Below are 276 nucleotides of genomic sequence, written 5' to 3'. Positions count from 1 at the left end.
AAGGGTCCCATCGCCCCCGAGGGGTGGGGCGGGGGGGGCTGGGGGTGTGTCCCGCCCCAGAGGTGACCCCACCGCTGTCCCCAGGTGCTGTCCCTGCCCCACCGGCGCCTGGTCTGCTGCTGCCAGCTCTACGAGGTGCCCGACCCCAACCGGCCCCAGCGCCTGGGGCTGCACCAGCGCGAGGTTTTCCTCTTCAACGACCTGCTGGTGGTGAGCGGGGGGGTCCCGGGGGTCTCAGGGGGTCCCAGGGGGTCCTGGGGTGGGCTCCCAGGAGAT

The 276-nt window shown here is 73.6% G+C and overlaps 1 protein-coding gene across 1 annotated transcript in view; it reads left to right on the top strand.

The window, feature by feature from the left end:
* Positions 1–276, top strand: part of LOC103620147 (IQ motif and SEC7 domain-containing protein 2) — a 5,971-nt gene that overhangs the window by 2,838 nt on the left and 2,857 nt on the right. Inside the window, exon 6 of the mRNA XM_017738299.1 lies at positions 85–259. Within this exon, the coding sequence (XP_017593788.1) occupies positions 85–259 (175 nt within the window). The remainder of the gene's footprint in view (positions 1–84; positions 260–276) is intronic.

This window comes from Corvus brachyrhynchos, unplaced genomic scaffold, assembly GCF_000691975.1.
Source record: "Corvus brachyrhynchos isolate BGI_N302 unplaced genomic scaffold, ASM69197v1 scaffold660, whole genome shotgun sequence".
Taxonomy (NCBI): Eukaryota; Metazoa; Chordata; class Aves; order Passeriformes; family Corvidae; genus Corvus; species Corvus brachyrhynchos.
Note: the sequence above shows the minus strand (reverse complement) of the source record. Positions and strands in the feature narration are given on the sequence as shown.